Raw genomic sequence first — 17175 nt, 5'->3', positions numbered from 1 at the left:
TCGTCAGCTTCATTCATTTTGTGTTTCACATCATAATGTGATAAATATTGAGTAGAAATTCAATCATTTTCCAAATTACATAAGAATAGACAAATAAATTGGGTTTTTTTATGATGAATCTTCTTTCAAAAAGATTTCAAAATAATTCCAACCTGATAGATATTAAATTCAGTTATTATGAATAGACTTTGACTTTATTAAGAGATAGGAATATTGGGATAAATGATGATTTTTGAATGTTTATTAAAACTATGGATTTGATACTAATAAAGTCATATAAAACATTGTACAACTCTAGATATCATCTCTGTATTAGCAAACTTTCAGTTACCACAAACTTATTCCCTCTAGCACATGTAGGAAAATTAATTTGCCATGTGTATGTATAGATTATCTGTATTTCTATATATACCTGTCATTTCATTGGTTCCAAATATTGATTTTAGAACCTTTGAATAAAGTTAATAAGAAAACTTATATATAGACATAGATCTTAATGATTAAGTATTTTCTAAGCTGGACAGATTTCGGATCTATAGACAGGATATTTAGTCTGTTAACCTTGTTGTACCACACTAAAAGTGTGGGACAGAACGACAAGATATATCTTACAAGGTAGAGTATACAGGATATTCTGTAGTTGCTGTAACTTAGTGTAAGATTGATGTGTCCAAAGAAAAATGTCAGCGCTCTGATTTTAGATATGTACTGACAAATGGAAACGATCTTACAGATAATATGTACCATTTCGAATTCAAATCAGAACTGTGTTCAAAACTTACTGACCCATTTCCTTCAAGAAAGAACAAAAAGGGCAAGTGGCGATGAGTAGGCTGTCATTATGCTTAGGTAAAGACAAATTACTCCTAGTAACAACTAGGGTTGCTGTAAATAAAAGCCAACAACAATAAAACTGGTAGCTGTTTAACAATAGCGTCGTCTGAAACACTAGGTAATGCCATATCCTATGTTTAGTGTGATCAGATACCAAATTACAGTGATACAGTGGTAGGGCGACTTTACTGAACTTGCAGTATAGATCATGTGACTAGAGTTTTACAAAGTGGTTGTATGAGAACATGGGTCTTTTTTTAAAGATGTTTGGACACATCATGAGCTAAGGACACTGCATGAGATCAGTATGAATGTTTTGTATCATTGAACTGTTGAGATGGAACTGCTGTAAAGGCATTCAGAAATTCTATCTGTCTGGCAGTGTTTACACAAAGCACAATTGAAAGAGTTGGTAGAAGGGGACTGCATGACCTTTTGAACACCCATACTTAGTTACGGACATGCCAGAAAAGAACTTGAGGTACAGGTTGTTGTGAGCGACTCTAAACAACACAGCTGATGTGTTGTTGTGGTAGCCTGTGTTTTATGGAATTTACTGAGTAGACTGTAGACTTTGTCATAAGGTAAAGTATTATGGAGTCTATTATTTTGAACTTTACTGTGTATGGAAATTGCTGTAGGGCAAGATAACCATGGTGTCAACTAGTTTACAAAATGCTAGACATGGTATATAATCACCTGCCTTGAATTACAATTATGTTTGTTGTCTGACATCTTTCATTCATCTGTCAGGGATTTGGATTCCTGGTGACTTTGTCACCTGACATCTTTGACAACCAAGGGCTTACTTTATACAATCAAAGTATTTAGTGCCTCTTTTTCTGTAGAAAGTGACTTTTTGATTGTCATCCTTTCTGAACTTCATCACCAGCTGACTCATTCTTGTCAGGATAAAGCTTAGAATGTCACAGATTAAATTCGTATTTCATTTTCTTTCAAAAAAAGACTGAAATTCCTGCTTTTCTTTATTTGCCACACTTTCCAAGGGTAGACATTTACTTTCATGGATGCTATAGACAGATGTACATGGCACAATTTTACCTAAAAATTTGCACTATTATACATTTTATTGACAACTAAGCATTCTGTTGATAACCTTTTAATGATAGAATATCATAATTTGATAATTAATAAAATTGATTAAATTTGATTACATTTAAAATTGTGCTGTTTTGGTTATGTACCTTTAAAAAAGAGAGACTTTCAAATGTGTATGTATGTCCATCAAATATTTTTTATGAGTTAAAATCTTTGACAGACAATTTAACTTGAACAAAGCAGTTTTTATGATAAGATATCTCAACACAGTGATAAGAAAACTAAAAAATAAGGTTTTACAACTTGGCTTAAATCTAGACACCCTTGGGTACAGTTACCATAAAATTTCATTAACTCATTAAAAGTGTATATGTATCATATTGTGATTAAGCTAGAGGCTATCTGTGGCTTTGTTCAGCAGGATTTAAAACCATGGATATGCCTCTAGATGATATTTAGATACTGTCAGTAGATTGCGAGCAATTTACTATTATAAATCTGATTATCTTTTTTAAGATTGTGAAATATTTGCATGTGTATATTTGTACATCGTCTGGCAATGTTTTGAGGCATTCAGTGTCGACATGTTGCTAGCCTGTCAGTGTGCCGTCTAATGACAGCCAAATTTTGTTGTTGTGAGTCAAAATAAGAAAAACTGGGATTTCTTGTGAGTCACCACATAGTAAGAGATAGGGGTACACCAAATTTTGGTGCGTCACTAGGACTTGTGTGTATCAGTGGTGTGTCAAATTGACTTAGAGGGCACACTGCCCAGGAGCCTATCTACTTGGTGGATCCGTAAACTCATCTACTCTTGTTCTCTACCATATCTATATCTGCATAGAGAATGAGTGTAGCAGAATCACAGTTCCAACAAGTAGACTTGTACTATAAACCCAGTAGTCTAGAGGCTATCTGTGACTTTGAATCCTTCTCCATAGATGATTAGATAGCCTGTAGAACACTAGCCCAGAAACTCAGATATGTCTAGCTTGACAACGTGATTCACTAGTGAAGCCATTATGTGGAGCCAAATAGTCATGTCTCTGTGCCAAGGTGTTGTATGAACACACTGTGTATTGTATGCCATGGTTGGTTTTTGAATTTGTTGTTATCATATCATTGTACATCACTGTTGGTTTTTGAGAACACAATCAAACAACTTCAATACAGACTAACAAAGGAAAGTCATTCAACAATTCCCTGGTGACACACAAAATGGTTTATCACCAATTTGAAGTGAGAATCTCGATAAGAAATTAAATACATGACCTTAATAAAGTAGATGAAACAATAAAACATCTCAAAAACAAGATGTAAGTCAAAGAAGCATGTACAATTCAGATATGCTAAACTTTGTCTTTGGATTAACGTAAACACCGTTTGGTTGTGGAAGAAGTTAATGAGAACGGGGAACACAATTGAAATCTTTCCATGTCTATAACATATATTTACAATACATCTAATATAAAAAAAAACTTGGCTGTCTATTGCAATTTTGTATTGTCTACATACTTCTCCTCAGAGAGCATCCTGTATTGCCATGGCGACCATGAGCAGGTATCGGAAAGAATTTACCTCAAAAGTGAATGAAAAGAAATAACAGTTTGAGTTGTGTGTACTAGCTGACAGGTGGGATGAACAGAGACAGGAAATTAACTAAACACTCTCTCTTTTGAATTATTTAGAAGTGATACCGTATAAAAATAGCATGTTATATTGTCCACCTGATACAGTGTTTTGTGTCATTCTGTTTGATCACAGAATCGTTCTCTGGGTGATCTGGAAAGCAAGTATCGCTACTGTCCTCCGAGATCAGCGTCAACTATTATCAGCACTCTTGTTGATTTGGATTTTCCAGAGACGAGGGCTATCAATGATATCAGTGCAACCTCCATAATAACAGAACAGAGAAGACATATACAAGACACATACAAAAGAGCCACAAGGTAAGAATGAATCATTTCTATATATTGTCTGAGAATTTTGACTTAATGATAATCTTTATTTATATGGGATAGTTCTTTAAGTTATCTCCCAAGAAGTCCAGTAAGAGCCATCCCTAGGCCCTCATGGGCTCAGTGTTAGTGCAGGAGGAAACCGGAGTACCCAGGGAAAATCTGCGTTGTTCAATAGAATGAACGACACTCTTCTTACTTACAGTGTAGTAAATTTAATAAACCCTGAATGTGATTTCAACCCTGACTGCAGTGTTAAGAGGCAAGTGGTTAAACACTTGGCCACCGACATTACCCTTAAACTCATCATATGAATTCAAATCTGGAGACTTACTGAGTAAAAAGTCAAAGAATACCAGGCAAATTCAGCAATCATTATTACTACGTATTTTTTTACCTGAATCTGTGCCCCAACTAAACTTGAGAACTGATTTCACTATTTCAGCCAGTATAATAATAGACTACCACAGTATTCAATTCTCTTTTGAAACCTCAATTTTTATCAAGAGACTTTGGAGACAATCGCACAATGTCACACAAGCTCAATAAACAAACTTTGTTTATTTAGGGGAAGGGATCTGGCGTCAATGTGATTGCTGAACTTCGTTTTTGTACTTCTAACCAAATTTGAAAACTTTCACGCCTTCAATGAGAAATCTTAGGTTTCTGTATTTACTACTGAGATGTTGATAAGTTGATTAAAATTTACTTCTAATGTGATATACAGTACAGGGTTTCCAGTAGTACTTTAATGTGTTTACCATCAAGTGTTTACATTGCATTGGTCATAGGGGTGTGACTGATACTATTTTTACCATGGTTTATATCATATAAACATGTTGATGTCACACTTATCAACGTTCTTTCAGGGGGAGGCAGAGAGAATTTTGACCTAAACGAGCTGAATTCATTTATACTCAGCTAGCTTGTACCTATTCTATGATCACTTTAGTTTTTTGTGCAAACTTAATCTTACCTTGATTGTCAACTTTGTGTATTCCTAGGAAAGTAACACTGTTCATTTTAGTTGCCATAGTGATATATTGTCTCTAAAAGCTCTAAAACTCTTGAGGTATCCATGTTCTATAAATAAACTGAATGAGTTTAAAAAATACATCACTTAGCACTGACTGTTATCTAAGTGTTCATTTCAAATTCAAGTAGAACACAGAACGGACAATAAATAAAACATACCAGAATATATTGTTTGGGATTTTTGGACATTTCTAGATTGTTGAGACTGAAGTCTCTTGAAAATAAAGGACAGTACTGTTGACAGTCTGTTTATGAGTGCTTTCCAAACTTAGCTGTGAATGGAGATTATCTCTCTACACAGTTTGGTATGAAAAGACCTGACCCCACAGAGTTGTATACGATGGGAAAATTCAGGTCGTCCAAGGTAGATAACAACAAACAAACAAAGGAAAGGTCAGGGGTCAAATGAGAAGGAATTTACAAGTTGCTAGATGCGCCTAGATGTTTTACTTTTTGGTCAATCTTACAGCACCAAAACTTCTAAGACTATGAAAGAATATCACAAAAACTTGATAAAAATGTATCAATTCTTTTTTGAAATTTGAAATTTCTCCCAGTTTTTTTCTGTTTTGATCAAAATGTGTGACTTTTGTTCCTGTGATAAACACGCAGTTTCAGTATTGCTGAAGGTTAAACTTTTAGTATGCAAAAAACATCCACAACGCTAGTACTTCCAATTGATAATAGTATAGGGTACTTGATTGACTATAGAAATATATCATTTTAACCTACTATACTACACTAATTACAAATAAATCTCAACTATATTTTCATTTTTTTCACATTTGACAATAAAATGAAAATACTTAATTTGAAACCCAAACTCTGTTTGTTATATTTTAGGTTTTTTCTGCTGACTTTCAGTCATTTGTATTGACTGTCAGAGAGTGATGTACCCGTAATCAGCCCCTGCTAGTCTAAACTTAAAACTTGTTGGGTGGACAAATATTGACATTAGTTCACAATTCAGTAGAGAAATAATAACATTATTGAGTGGATAGATTTCAGTGTTATTAGTTTGAACTTGTCAACAGATGACTGACAGACTCATTAAGAAAATATAATACCAATGTTTACAAGTAATCAAAAGTATTTTATATTGTCAACAAAGCATGGGTAATGTGGTAAATGATGCCATATCAAATTAAAATTGTGTTTAACTAAGAAATGTTTGCAATATGGTAAATGATGCCATATTAAATTAAAATTGTGTTTAACAAATGTTGGCAATATGGTAAATCATGCCATAACAAATTAAAATTGTGTTTAGAAATGTTGGCAATATGGTAAATGATGCCATCTCAAATTAAAATTATGTTTAACAAATGTTGGCAATATGGTAAATCATGCCATAACAAATTAAAATTATGTTTAACAAATGTTTGCAATATGGTTTTAAACAATATGTTTTAAGGTTTTCTATACACGTTGATTTTCTTACACATGACCTCATAAATGACATATTATTCATTTGTCTTTCTGTTTTGTTTTAATGAGATCCATATGTAATTTTTGAATTATAAAAATATTCAGGCCTTGTCTAAAGTGATTTAATTATTTTTACCAACATTTATCATTGCTTAGGTATGATTATATTTAGCCATGATTTGATTTAACCATATGTTCAGACATAGAAAAATGTGTTACATAAGATATGGTATGAAGTGAACGTCACATAGCAGTGTTTCTTTAAATGTAAACATGAACTTGTGTGGATAACTCTTGAAAAGCTATAAATGTTACAATAACATGTCAAAAAACTAATTTGATTTGAAGATGTGACCATACAAAAACAGGATGAGTGCTTCTAGGTAGTTAGTTCTGTGCAAATAATTTTCACAAAGAACCCTTTACACCAAATTGAAAGTGTCAGTGGTACATACCATTATAGAGATCAGTACAGGGGTGTCAACAACTTTCAGATAATACAATATGCCATAGTCTTCATTTAAGAATCTTTTTAAACACATAAATAGGTCTTTCTCAATCTGAAATTTAGAGAAAGATTGCCCAATATCAGTAATTATTTTCTAATATCCAAACTTTTATGCAAGGAATGTGGTAAGATCAGTGCCAACCCCCTTGTTAATGAATGGAATGGTCTAAAGACATGACTTTTGATGATTGGCGGAAAGGTTATCACAATGTAGCAATCCAGTAGTCACTGGTAATTATGTTTATGTACAATGACACATTCTGTAACTAACTACTGTAGGGTGACTGTCAGATTCCAAGCTTTAGTGATCGGTTCTAAAATACTAAATCATTGCCTCAAATAGTAATACATCAAAACCACCTGGAAGCTTTTTTTGAGATTTGAGGTTTTTAACTTCGGATTTCATTTCTTCCTTTCTATCAGAACGGTCAATTCTGCACCTTCATCTCGTACAAGGACTGTTATCAGCCCAAGAAGTGCTACATTAGGTAAATATCTCTCAAATCTAGTATTCATTTGTTCATTTCTTTTCAAAAATGTATAACCTGATGTGATAACTTATTATTGAGGAGTGTGTAGTTCTTTACATAAAAGACTACCTTCTGAGCAGACAATGTGATTTTTTTCTTTCTTTTCACTTTTCTGTAGTGATATTTGCCATTAAAACAAACTCATTTCTTAAAATAATTTCAGAATAAAATAATATTTGTTTTCTCAAATTCAATAGTTTTATTGTCCAACTTACAATTTCAGATAGAAGAACATGTACTCCTGAACCAAGCAGAAGTCGAGTACTGAGTGCTACAAGAATACGTCCATTTACAGCAGGTAAAAATTTATCATCAAATTTTTCAGGTTTTTGTAATGTCTGTGAATATTCCATTGTGATACTGATGTTGGAATTGACGGTAAAATGCAGATCATATTGTTGCTATAGTAACTTTAACAAAATATGAACGTTTTGAAAATAAAAATTCCAGACATTCAATATTGCTTCATAAGAAGTAGATTTGTAAACATGTCAGTACCAGTCCTTGCAGAGTTTGTCAAACAAAAAAATACAAAACCTTATAATCGTTCCTTTTATTTTAGTTGAGGCTAAAGTCTCTAAACATAACAGAATGTCATCGGCAAACAACCGTAGCAAATTGCCTCGCTCAAAATCGGCCGATACTGACACCGGCCGATACATGATGGTTAAGATGAAACGGGATGGTAGTAGTAGGAGTACATCATTCCGGGATGTTACAAGGAGTATCCATGATCAATGGGATTCAGAAGACAAGGCGTTGAAGAAAGGTGTAAAGAAGGGACGAAAAGTTGGAACCTTTGACCCCAACACAGCTCAATGGTATACCTTCACTGGTGGTAGTCCAGCCAAGCCAGATGCTGGCGTCGTCAACGCTTTTGCAGGTAATACCCTTCCCTTATTAAATACCACTTAGTAAATATCATAATTTTCCATTATATTAAACCATGTAAATCATAATATCCTGTTAATAACAAATCTGACAAAAATGAAGTCAAATCAAGATGTTTATAAAATTATGTATTTTGAAAATGTTTCATATCAGTGTCACATAGGTACAGTAGAATTGTCTAATAGTAATGACTTGCATATTTCCTTTGTCTAATTTTACCACAATTAAAACTAAAACTAATAGAATTACACATTACTAAAGATGTACCTAATTTCAGAAAGAATAGACAACTCATTGTTATCATGTCTGAATAGATAGTAAAATGACATCAATGTGTTTCCATCTTTCCTATAAATCAAACTGAGAATATTTTAGTAGATTTATAGGAAATTGTGCCATTAAAGTGAAAGAACATGACTTTATTGTGGAGCTTTTTAGTTCGTTGAAAAAAATAAAAATTGCTAGAGGTAGGATTAGTGGTATTGTGGAATTCTATCAATTTAATCTAAGCTCAGACTTTATATCTGTAGGGGAGATTAGTCACTAGCCTAAGAGGTGGATTATTATAAAAATTAAATTTCAATCAAGTGTAAGACTGCCAGAAGCCAAACAATAGACCCTACGTAGGTTGTAGAGTCTATGGCCAAACTAACAAATTAAATGTCCAATTAAATTGAAATCAGCTTGGAGCCAATGGAGCTTAAGATGGAGTCTAAGATTGTTACACAGGTGGTTTGAGTGTCTCTGTTTGTGTGCGTCATACAGCTGAGTCTTGTTGGTGTATTTTAAAGGGTTTGTTTAAAACTAGATCGTTAATTTGATACTTTGACTAATTAACCATATAATACCACATGTTAATTACACTGGTCAATTAGGTATACTCATTAACCAAAAACAATGGCAAGAATCTAATCAATGAATTACTCAACAATCTAATGCCAGGGTTTCAATACTAGGTTCTCACATTAGGGCTATTTTATCAGTAGAGACTTAAAGGCCAGGGTTTCAATACTAGGTTCTCACATTAGGGCTATTTTATCAGTGGAGACTTAAAGGCCAGGGTTTCAATCCCAGGTTCTCACATTCGGGCTATTTTATCAGTGGAGACTTAAAGGCCAGGGTTTCAATCCTAGGTTCTCACATTCGGGCTATTTTATCAGTAGAGACTTAAAGGCCAGGGTTTCAATCCTAGGTTCTCACATTCGGGCTATTTTATCAGTGGAGACTTAAAGGCCAGGGTTTCAATCCCAGGTTCTCACATTCGGGCTATTTTATCAGTGGAGACTTAAAGGCCAGGGTTTCAATCCTAGGTTCTCACATTCGGGCTATTTTATCAGTAGAGACTTAAAGGCCAGGGTTTCAATCCTAGGTTCTCACATTAGGGCTATTTTATCAGTGGAGACTTAAAGGCCAGGGTTTCAATCCCAGGTTCTCACATTCGGGCTATTTTATCAGTGGAGACTTAAAGGCCAGGGTTTCAATCCTAGGTTCTCACATTCGGGCTATTTTATCAGTAGAGACTTAAAGGCCAGGGTTTCAATCCTAGGTTCTCACATTCGGGCTATTTTATCAGTGGAGACTTAAAGGCCAGGGTTTCAATCCCAGGTTCTCACATTAGGGCTATTTTATCAATGGAGACTTAAAGGCCAGGGTTTCAATCCTAGGTTCTCACATTCGGGCTATTTTATCAGTGGAGACTTAAAGGCCAGGGTTTCAATCCTAGGTTCTCACATTCGGGCTATTTTATCAGTGGAGACTTAAAGGCCAGGGTTTCAATCCCAGGTTCTCACATTAGGGCTATTTTATCAATGGAGACTTAAAGGCCAGGGTTTCAATCCTAGGTTCTCACATTAGGGCTATTTCATCGGTGGAGACTTAAAGGCCAGGGTTTCAATCCTAGGTTCATTAGGGCTATTTTATCAATAAACCACAAAGATTATCACTATTTTGTTTTGAACCAATGCTCTGTCAGACAATGGTTTCTCACTCCTAAATTTTAATCTTAATCTAAACAAGGTTATTACAACAGTAGTGTCAACACTGACTTTAACTTGATAATCTGTCTTCAACTTTACAAGTATGAATTTGAAGATGAATTATCAAAAGCTAAAGTGTTACCACTTTTAAAAAATTACTTCTTTTTACAATAACATTTCTTGTATCCTGCTATATCATAAAATTAGAATTAGCAGTGATATTCATTTATAAAAATTTAAAAACCAAATGTCAAATATTGTCACTTTAATGTTAGTAAAACCCAATAAACACATTCTCTGTTATTTAATTCAGACATTATTGATTTTCAAAGAGACTTTAAATTTATACCAAATATTTGCTCTTTGAAAAGGACTGATATTTGATACCCATAAATAAATAGGACCATTTGTTAATATTCCATAAAATAATGCAAAACAGAACTTTATCAGTTTTTGAATCAAGTAATTCCTTCACAGGAGACATGTCATAATATTACAATTACCAAATTACTAAATAAAACTGGTCCATGGTCAAATAGACAAAAATTTAAGGGTCATGTAAATTTTCTAAAATTCTATTTTTCACTTAATATTTGACATTGTTTTTCTCAAACAATACATTGTAAAGCATTTGAAGTTTGGCAGAGAAAATTTAGATTTGGTAGGGTAGGAACTACGTAACATTTTTTTAAAATTGTTGTGAACTCTGAAAATGACACCAAGTATTCCTATATGCTTCAATTTGAAAACTATGTGTTTATCTTGGTATGTTGTCATTTCATTGGTACTGTATCAAGTGGATGTTTATATAGTGAAACATATGCTGAATGTATGAGTTAGCTGGTGTTATATGTCTGAATGATCTCAATTAGTATGGTAGATCCATTACATACAGTAGAAATCATTAGAAAACAGCTCCCCTAAAACCCCAATTTTTCACAACTTTGACAAATGTATTTAATGAACTGTCAATATTGGTAATGGTTAATATGAAGTGTTCACTGTTTACCCAGGGAAAAGGTGAAATTACAAACAGTTTTCAACATTGCAAACGTATCCAATTTCCTCCTTATGAGGAGAGATATGTTTGAACATGTCATTTTGCAGGGATTTTGTTTCCATGGAAACTTGTAGTCTGTTTATAAGTCTGTATTTTATGTGTACTAAATATACATGTTCTGATTATGGGATATAATGGCATATATAGTAATTTACAGTAGCAAATTTTAGAAATCATTATTCCAATAGTATGATGGAAGGTCATCTGTGCAAAAGTTCAGTCTAAGCTTTGGTGAGCTATTATATAATTGTAAATTTCAGTGCAATACAAAGGTAAATCCATTAACTTGAATTATTCCAATAATTATTTCCAACCGTTTCACGGTAAAAGTTGATGAAGAGTAAATCATGAGTACAAAGACTATTCCAAGAAGTTTGAATTATCAAAATTGAACGGAACTATAAATATTCCATAATTCACTTATACTTATTGTTGTAAACCACAGGTATCTCTTTATGACACCATCCAAAACGTATCCGCCAGGACGTATATATTTATAATATATTCATAGTTTGTTACATCAGCCAGATAATATATGCTCTGGTTTGAGAGAATATGACATTGTGAATGATAACTGTAATTTTCCATAATCTGGGTTGTTCTCATGTGATGGTACCCCTTCTGAAAATGGTTGAAATATGTGTATAAAAGTCAAAGTTTGAAGACACCATCTTGGAAAGAGTTTGTGCTGGCAACAAAAATAGTGACATGACAGAATTTTACAGTACCATTAATTGGTACAAAGTCTGATAATTTAGTTATTTTTACTTTATTTTAGGGAAGGAGATATTTTACAAGATAGAAGGAAGTGTTGGAGACAAGGTTGCCCAGCAAATTAGAAATGGTAGTAAAATACGTATTGGAGTCAATGGTAGTATCCAAACAGAGAATGGTAATCTACAGGCAGAGGATGACAGGTAAAATCTACTAAATGTTGAACAATTCTATGTATAAGTTGTCATGATAAAATTCAAGTTATCATGGAAAATCTCACATTGCCATAATGCTCTCATGTTACCATGGTAAATCTCAAGTTGCCATGGTAAAATTCAAGTTGTCATGGAAATCTATTACTACTGTCATGTTACCTTCATTAATCTTAAGTTGCCATGGTAAATATTAGGTTGCCATGGTGAATTCAAGTTGTCAAGGTCAAGTTGTCTTGGTAAATTTGAAGTCTCCATGCTAAATTTCATATTGCTATAGTAAAATTTCTTGTTGCCATTTTCTTGTTGCCATGGTCAGTATTAGGTTGCCATGGTGAATTTCAAGTTGTCTACATAAATGTCAAGTTGCCATGATAAATTTTAAGTTTTGATGGTAAACGTCACGTTGCTGTGGTAAAGTCTGTGAGTAAAGGATATTGATATTCAGACTCAGTGTGGGTAAAGTGTAAATGGTTGCATGGTTACAGGTTGATGAGATTTGAAGAGAATTACCAAAACAGTTCTATCCTACAAGAGTTTGTGTTTACTTATATTTTATTTACATTAAAATAAGAGAGAAAAGCATGCAGATATTGATTTATTTATGCTAATATTTAATATTTTTATTTCAATCCAGTGGAGAACAAGAAGTACATAGTAAAAGAGCTGCAACAGCACCAGTCCAAGAATACGTACCATTATGTTGGCAAGACCAAGTAGCTAAACCTACAGCTAGAGTAATGGCACCTCTCATACCAACACCAAAACCACCAAAACCAGTAAGTTGAAAGGAAACATCCAGAATTTAATATTGTACACTGATATTTTGCAGTTTAAAAATTTGAACTAGTTACACACTTTTGAAATAATAAGTGGGTAGGATGGGGGTGGGGGTGGGGGTGAGTTAGCTAATTTCATTCATAAAGAAGAAAAGAATATTTGCACCAGCAAGTTAAGATTCAAAATGGCCGACAGTAATGGTAATCATATTGAATAAAGGTTTACTGAAAGTGATTGTGATTACTAGAAATATTATAGAAAGATATATTGCAAACTTGGTAAGCTGCTACTGAACTTTTCACCTCAAGGCACAGTGTTTGTGAAGTAGGAGGAATAGTAATAATAATTACTCAAACAGTTATCAGACTGTCTGGTATTTTTACCCCTAAACTGAATTTGACATGATGTCTCACTGTCTGGTATTTTTACCTACAAACTCAAACATTTGCAATGACAGCATACAAAGCTAAGTACATGATTATTCAATGAAGCATGTAAACTGGTTGAGTGATTGGTAAACATTTCCTAGTCAATAGTGCATAGTAAATTAAATACCGGTATTGACTAAAATCTTTCAACCTGTTAGTTTGGCGTAAACATCAAACAATTCACTTTGACTGCCTTGTAATGCTGTCATACCAAATGTGTGGTTTTGTTTCTATGAACTCAGTTAAGGAAACAATCAACCAAACAAATACACAAATAACAAAACAAACCTAAAAAATACATAGAGAACCAGTTTTGTGCAAATATGAAATGTTATGTGGTAATTGTAGACTATGGAGGTGAATGTTAGCATGTAGACAGAGATTTGTGGATTTCATTTGTGGATTTCATTTGTCCCAAACAAAGCCAGCAGGAGACACTTATAAATTATCTGGTCTTATTTTTTCCAACTTTTGCTTGCTACTATAGTTCACTTTTTTGTTAGCTATGAAGTCAGCTGCTAATTAAATAAGGGCAGTCCTACTTAATTCTGTGATTCTCATGACTCAACTGACCCCATGTTTCTTCAGTCTAGTGAAATAATAACAAAACTGATGCCCTCTATGGCACGGATAGAAACAAAATCTCAATGTCACTGATTGTACAATGGTGACTCCATTAGCTTGTACCTGAGCAAAAATTATCATTTATTTATTGCTGAAAGTTTGGAACTTTAATCAAACAAATGGTGGAAAGTTTCCTTCTGCCTTTAACTGTGATTTCTAAGTCACTCAGAATGTTTAGTTTCATTATGAAATGAAAATATCACCAACATGTACATGTCCACTGTATACTTTTTTTTGACCGATTGACAGACCCATCATTTTAAAATCTTATGATGAAAAAGAAAGAAGTAGAGGCACTCTAACAAAAATATTAATACATAATTTAATGTTCAACTTGAAAACAGAAATGGGGCAATTGGATTTTGGCGCTATACAAATTCTTTTGATTGATTGATAGATAGATAAGATAAGATAAGATGAGATATGATATAGCTTTATTACAATCATATAGAAAACTCACAATTCTATTTGTCAGTTTGGGTATATAAGTTAAATAAAGATGTTAAAGAACACTACATTTGATAGAATGACATCTCATTGGTGAAATAAACCTGATAGAGGGCACTCTCACAAGAAACTCGCAAGTCTCATTTTTTGTTGGATTTTTTAAATGTTACTTACTCTTTGTTCCTAATTATTTTCCTTCTTGACATTGTGTAAGAATCAACAATTTAACGAGATTAAAAAAGTTATAATAATAACTAATAATAATAATAATAAAAATGCAATGTGAATTTTTTTCAGGATCTTTCAGAGAGGCATCCTGTTATATTTGAGAAGTTGATTAAAGATGAAGATGTGAAACCAAGGACTGACCTACGACCTGATAGTTACCGTGTACGACAACGAGTTAAGAATAAACTAAACATTGATGGTACCGCTAGTTTGAACAGTAGGATCACTGTTGTCACTGTTGACAAGTATGAAGATGACCAAGAATCATTGTCTTCCACGGATTATAACGAAATTTTATCTGAAAAATTGTATGCTGACACTATTCCTACTCCGGAACCAGAACCTACACCAATAGTGGAAGAGAAACCAAAGAGTGGGAAAAAGGAAAGGAAATTACAGGAAGACGGTCTCCGGAGTCTTAGTAGAGAAAGTTTCAACTCGGCAGGAACACTAGAAAAACCAATAACACCCCAAGCTAGTATTGTCTCTGGGACAGTAACTGATGCAACATTTATAACAACGGGAGTCAATCCATATAAACCACATAAAGGATCTACATCTGTACATAGAGTATCGTCTGGGACTAGTTCTGTGAAAATTAATATTGAGAAGGCTCCAGCTAAAACTGTATCAGTCAAAGGTCATGGGTTAGCTAAACCGGGCCAGTTACATCGGACTGGTGTACCCAGTATCAGTAGTCCTGGCAGACATGATGCTGACCAGACAAGTTTTATACAAATAGCGCAGGCTATCTCTATTCCTGATACTCCATCGGTACATGATTTATCATCACCTATGCGTTCTAACACTGATATAAATATTAGCAGTGCTCAGCACAATGCCAAGGCTCTATCTACAGTGATTGACAGCAACAAAGTACCAGACAATGTACTTCCAAGGTCTAAACATGAGAGAGATATGAAAGCTGGGGATGCCATTAATTTACGAGGGAAACAAATGCAAGTCATACGGTCCGATGGGAGCGGTGACAATGAAAGTCGTAGATCAAGTGCAGCTTCATCAACTGGATCTATGCATGTCCATAAAGGAACCAATGGACATGGTCCAGGGCATGTTTGTACGTGTACACCAGAAGCAAAACGTGCGATGGCCGAGTTTATTTCACATCAGCCTCCTCCACCAACTCCAATAACTCCACCTGGAAGTGTACGAGATGCTGATATTAGACACTACATAAACATTCCAACTGCTCCTATGATTGCAGGGGAGTCTGATATACATTCAGTATCAGACCTAGACATGCATCCTGTGCCAATACCTATAGATGAAAGGGGTGTCACACCCTTAGATGCAAGGGCAGTCACACCTGGATCAGAACAATTAGGGACTTCTCAGTCAGGATCTTACGTGACTTTAGAAAACCTGGCGCAGGCAAATTTGAAAATTGAAGACCACCTTCAGTATGCTGCTGAGGATACACAACAAGCAGAATCTGTCAGCTTAGACAGTGAAACTGATCATGCTGTCAGCCACATTCTGGAAGCAAACCTACCCACAGTGGCACCAAGTCAGACTTTAGACAGTGTCGATAATGAAACAAATATGAGTCCAATATACGACGGTCTAATAAGTGAACCTGAACATGAACATGTACACAAAAGTGTTCGATTTGCAGATGAAAATCTGAGTGATGTTTCAGCTAACACAGCATCATTGCTTAAGTCAGTGAGAAAAGATGATAACATGATTGAAGTAACGTTAAGTAAAAATCCTTCAGGAGAATTGTCAGAGCTGAGAAGTAAAATTAAAAGTGACCTACAGCAAACACAAGAAAATACTCAACAAGATATACAGAACTTATATATGAAACAGCATGCTACTTAGCATGAAACTTGGTGAGAGTCACGAAAATTTGAATTTTAACATATATGAGAACATTTACTGATAGTCATGATTTTTTTGGCCAGTCCAGTCTTCCATTATTTTATCCAAAGTTATCAACCAGAGCAGATCTGTATCTGGAGACTTCATATATGTAAATTAAACACCAATATTCATATTTTGAGATATGCAAATTAAATATCAATATTCAAATTTGGGATATGCAAATAAAGTAACATTCAAATTGAGATACGCCTATTTCTACTTTCAAAGCTACATTCAAATTAAAGTAAATAAAAATCCACAATTTTTTGCATGATTTCCATTGAAAAGTGGTTTATGAAAATAGGATATTGTTGAATTTCAATATACATATGCAAATGAAGTCAGTCTTAAGATATTAAATGCAATGTATGCTGTGTTCCTTCACATTTCACATGCACAAATTAATTTGCATATTGACATGTTTGATTTGATAATGAAATATCTAGTCAAATTTCAGATATTGGTATTAATTCTACTCATTTAGCGTTTCTTTGTACATGGATAATTTAGAGTTACATATTATGTATTCATAATTATTGAAAACGAGCAAAGTGACTACGACCACAGACATTAAAA

General features: G+C 33.9%; 1 protein-coding gene across 1 annotated transcript in view; it reads left to right on the top strand.

Moving 5' to 3' along the window:
- The window catches only part of LOC144436547 (uncharacterized), a 39627-nt gene extending 22452 nt beyond the window's left edge, over nucleotides 1–17175 (top strand). The window contains exons 3-9 of the mRNA XM_078125364.1: nucleotides 3658–3842; nucleotides 7246–7310; nucleotides 7576–7650; nucleotides 7915–8235; nucleotides 12058–12196; nucleotides 12843–12984; nucleotides 14782–17175. Coding sequence (XP_077981490.1) covers nucleotides 3658–3842; nucleotides 7246–7310; nucleotides 7576–7650; nucleotides 7915–8235; nucleotides 12058–12196; nucleotides 12843–12984; nucleotides 14782–16557 — 2703 coding nt within the window. The 3' untranslated portion in view covers nucleotides 16558–17175. The remainder of the gene's footprint in view (nucleotides 1–3657; nucleotides 3843–7245; nucleotides 7311–7575; nucleotides 7651–7914; nucleotides 8236–12057; nucleotides 12197–12842; nucleotides 12985–14781) is intronic.

The sequence above is a fragment of the Glandiceps talaboti genome, chromosome 6 (genome assembly GCF_964340395.1).
Source record: "Glandiceps talaboti chromosome 6, keGlaTala1.1, whole genome shotgun sequence".
Taxonomy (NCBI): domain Eukaryota; kingdom Metazoa; phylum Hemichordata; class Enteropneusta; family Spengelidae; genus Glandiceps; species Glandiceps talaboti.
Note: the sequence above shows the minus strand (reverse complement) of the source record. Positions and strands in the feature narration are given on the sequence as shown.